This window comes from Apium graveolens, chromosome 8, assembly GCF_009905375.1.
Source record: "Apium graveolens cultivar Ventura chromosome 8, ASM990537v1, whole genome shotgun sequence".
Lineage (NCBI taxonomy): Eukaryota > Viridiplantae > Streptophyta > Magnoliopsida > Apiales > Apiaceae > Apium > Apium graveolens.
In genome coordinates this window covers 167,420,140-167,424,041 of record NC_133654.1, presented here as the reverse complement: position 1 = coordinate 167,424,041, position 3,902 = coordinate 167,420,140, and the positions used below count along the sequence as shown (strand labels likewise).

At 41.5% G+C, this 3,902-nt stretch overlaps 1 protein-coding gene across 1 annotated transcript; it reads left to right on the top strand.

Moving 5' to 3' along the window:
- The first annotated feature begins 2,132 nt into the window (after nt 1-2,132).
- Nucleotides 2,133-2,714, top strand: LOC141680128 (uncharacterized). Its single transcript, XM_074486436.1, has one exon. The coding sequence runs from the start codon at nt 2,133-2,135 to the stop codon at nt 2,712-2,714; it is 582 nt and encodes a 193-aa protein (XP_074342537.1).
- Nucleotides 2,715-3,902: the final 1,188 nt, after the last annotated feature.

The following is a 3,902-nucleotide window of genomic DNA, read 5'->3' as shown; positions in this document are numbered from 1 at the left end:
AGTTGGGGGAGATTGTTAGATATATTTGATAATGTCATGTGTAATATGATTTGTGTTTAGTTTTCAGATTTTACTTAACAGGACAAATCAGTACTTAACTGGAAATCAACACTTATACTGAACACATAAATTAAGATATCAGAACTTAAGTTATCAGAACTTAAGTGATCTAAAGATATTTATCAGGAGATAATATCAGGACTTAAGATGACTTTCAGATAAGGCAGGTGGCTGATTGAAAGGAAAGAAGATTGAGACTAAGACAGAAATAAATATGCATGAAGAAGGAATTCTATGAAGAATAGAATACTTGGAAGAAAAGATAACTGGTTGATATATTTTAGGAAGCAGAATTATATTCCATATCAATTAGAATTTATCTTGTAACAGTGTAGTATATAAACACAGGCATAGAGTTTACACTATAAGTGTTACGATTATCGAAGTTATTATTCTTTGTAACTCTAGCAGCTCTCGTGATAATTTGTTCATCACTGAGAGAGGACAGTTCTATATTGTAACAGAGTTTATTGCGTTGAATAAAATCTATTTTCTGTTACTTGAGTTCTTATATTCGATTTGATTGTGCTAAACACTGTATTCAACCCCCTTCTACAATGTGTGTGACCTAACAATTTTAGAAGCTGATTTTATTGAGGAAGTACAATTCCCTGAATGGTCGGCCAACCCCGTAATGGTTAAGAAGGCCAATGGGAAGGATGTGCATTGACTTCGCTTATTTGAATGATGCTTGTCCCAGGGACTGTTACCCCCTACCGAGGATTGATACCCTGATCGATGCCATTGTTGGACACGAGATGCTAATCTTTATGGATGGCTTCAGTGGTTACAATCAGATTAGAATGTGTAAGGATGACACCCCCAAGGTATCCTTCATAACTGACTTTGGTGTATTTTGTTATCTTGTTATAGCTTTTGGACTTAAGAATGCATGAGCTACTTACCAAAGATTGGTAAACAAGATATTTGACCATCTAGTTGGGAAGACCATGGAGGTCTATGTTGATGACATGTTAGTCAAAATCCTAAGCAAGGCCGATCATATTAGCCACCTCAGAGAGGCATTTGAAGTGCTGAGGCACCACAAGATGATGTTAAACCCAGCCAAGTGTGCTTTTGGCGTTAGGTCTGGAAAATTTTTGGGTCACATGGTCTCTAAGAGGGGAATAGAGGCCAACCCTGACAAAATCAAAGCCATCGTAGACATGGAGCCACCATGCTCCATCAAGGATGTTCAGAAGCTGACAAGAAGAATCGAAGCTCTAAGGAGGTTCATCTCCAAGTCTGGAGACAAATGCCTGCCCTTTTTCAAAACCCTTAAGAAGGTGAAGGACTTTGAATGGACAGCTGAGAGCCAAGAGGCCTTTGAACAGCTAAAGAAGTACATGACTGAGGCCCCGTTGTTGGCCAAACCAAGTCCGGAGGACACTCTTTATTTGTACCTCAGGATATCTGAACGAGCCGTGAGTGTAGTCCTTGTGAAGGAAGAGCAGAAGCTCCAGAAGCCTGTGTACTATGTAAGCAAGGTGCTCCATGGAGCAGAGTTGAATTACTCCCCCACGGAGAATTTCGTGCTTGCTCTCATTACAGCCTCGAGGAAGTTGAGACCATACTTCCAAGCTCACAAGATCGAAGTCCTGACAGACCAACCATTGAGGAAAGTTCTTCATAGCCCGAAGGCCAGTGAAAGGCTCATTAAGTGGGCAATTGATTTAGGAGAATTTGATATCAAGTACAAGCCTCGAACGGCCATCAAGGCTCAAGCCTTAGCATACTTCATGGTCGAATGCACCATTAACGACCAAGAAGTTGGGGGCAAGAAATAGTAACCCAAGAAGAAGGAGAGAAGGAAAATGATGAAGAAACAACCCTGAAAGAATATTGGGTTCTCCATTTTGACGGAGCGTCCAAAATAAAATCTAGTGGTGCAGGCCTAGTATTGCAAAGCCTTGATGGGTTTATGATTGAGTATGCTTTGAAGTTGGATTTCCCAACTACGAACAACGAAGCAAAATATGAAGCATTGATAGCTGGCTTAGGCTTGGCTAGAGCCGTGAGGACCAAAAACTTGAAGGTTTGTGGAGACTCAAGACTTGTAGTTGCTCAAGGTAATGGAGAGTTTGAGGCTAAGGATGATGGCCAGGTACCTGAGAGTCTTAAAGGGAATACTGAATCAGTTCGATGAATGGTACGCAGAACATGATTCAAGAAAGGAGGACACTATGAAGGATGCCTTGTCTCAGTTCGCCTCGTCTGAAATCGAGAACTATCCAAGAAGTATTTACTTCCAGGTCTTGAAGACCCCTACTATTCATGTCATAAATATGATAGTACCGGTTGGTGTGGCAAGTTGTTGGATAGACCCAATTAAGATCCACTTAGAAATGGGGTGGCTCCCCGACGATGCCCAGGAGGCACACAAGCTGTCAGTTAGAGCATTGAGATACTCATTGACTGAAGGCCTTCTTTACAAAAGGTCATTTGTTATTCCGTACTTGAAGTGCTTAAGACCTCTTGATGCAGAGGAGTCACTTAAAGAAGCCCGTGAAGGGATTTGTGGACAATACTTGGGGGGAAGGGCCCTCGCTTACAAGATAACTCGGTTGGGATTCTACTGGCCAACTATGCTAGCCGATGCAAAGGCTTATGTGAAGAAATGTAATAGATGCCAGAGGCACACTCCAATAGTATGACAGCCCCCATAGAGGCTTACATCGATCAACAAACCCATACCTTTTGTAATGTGGGGAATGGACATACTTGGACCATTTCCTATAGCATCGGGACAAAGGAAGTTCATTGTAGTATCCATAGATTACTTTAGAAAGTGGATTGAGGCTAAAGCACTAACCAAGATAACCACCAAGAAAATTTCCCAATTCTTCTGGGAGAATGTGATATGCCGATATAGAATCTTACACATCCTTGTCACAAACAATGGGAAACAATTTGATAATGCAGAATTCAGAGAGTACTGTGACGATAACTTCATAGAACTTTGCTTCACCTCAGTTGCACACCCACAAGCAAACGGGAAAGCGGAAGTTACTAACAAAATCATCCTTGATGGACTTAAGAAGAGGGTTGAACGCTCGAGAAACACTTAGGTGGATGAGTTGTTGCCTATACTATGGGCATATAACACCACCTGCAAAGTGACAACTGAAGATACCCCATTCATGCTATCTTACGGATCCGAGGCAGTGGTGCCCCTTGAGAAAACTCATGGATCCCCTAGGATCGAAGCTTACGAGCCAGAGATCAACGAAGAAGGCATGAGGCTCGCTCTCGATCTCATTGACGAGGTCAGAGATGAGGCTAACGCCCGCAATACAGAGTATCAACGAAGAGCCTCCCTCTATTATAATAGAAGAGTTAAAGAAAGGTTCTTTCAACAGGGAGATTTGGTTCTGAGGAAGATTGAGGCATCGGGAGTAGGGGAGACAGAAAAGCTAGCCCCTAACAAGGAGGGACCTTATAAGGTCAGGAAGACACTAGGACGAGGATCCTACAAGTTAGAGACCCTGAATGGTGATGAAGTGCCTCGCACTTGGCATGCTTCAAACCTGAAGGTTTATTATGTTTAGGACATTCACTACATGTTCCTAGTACTTAGTATTGAGTTTATAAATAAGGTCGACGAAATAAATAAGGTCGACGAAACCATCTAATGTAAGGGTTGAACCCATTTTTTAGAGATGTTATCTATTTATGCAAGTTTATTTCTATCATCTTGTCTATCAATTTATTTAAGTACAAGCATCTTAAGAATATAATTCCCGAAGGACCAAATGCCGAAAGTAAAAGACAAGTATGAAATGGAACTAAACGAGTTACATAGATAAGGATCCCGAAGGATCATAAGTATCCCGAAGGATCAG

Excerpts from the sequence above, each read along its gene's own strand:
- LOC141680128 (XM_074486436.1), top strand. The coding sequence starts at position 2,133 with ATGGAGAGTTTGAGGCTAAGGATGATGGCCAGGTACCTGAGAGTCTTA.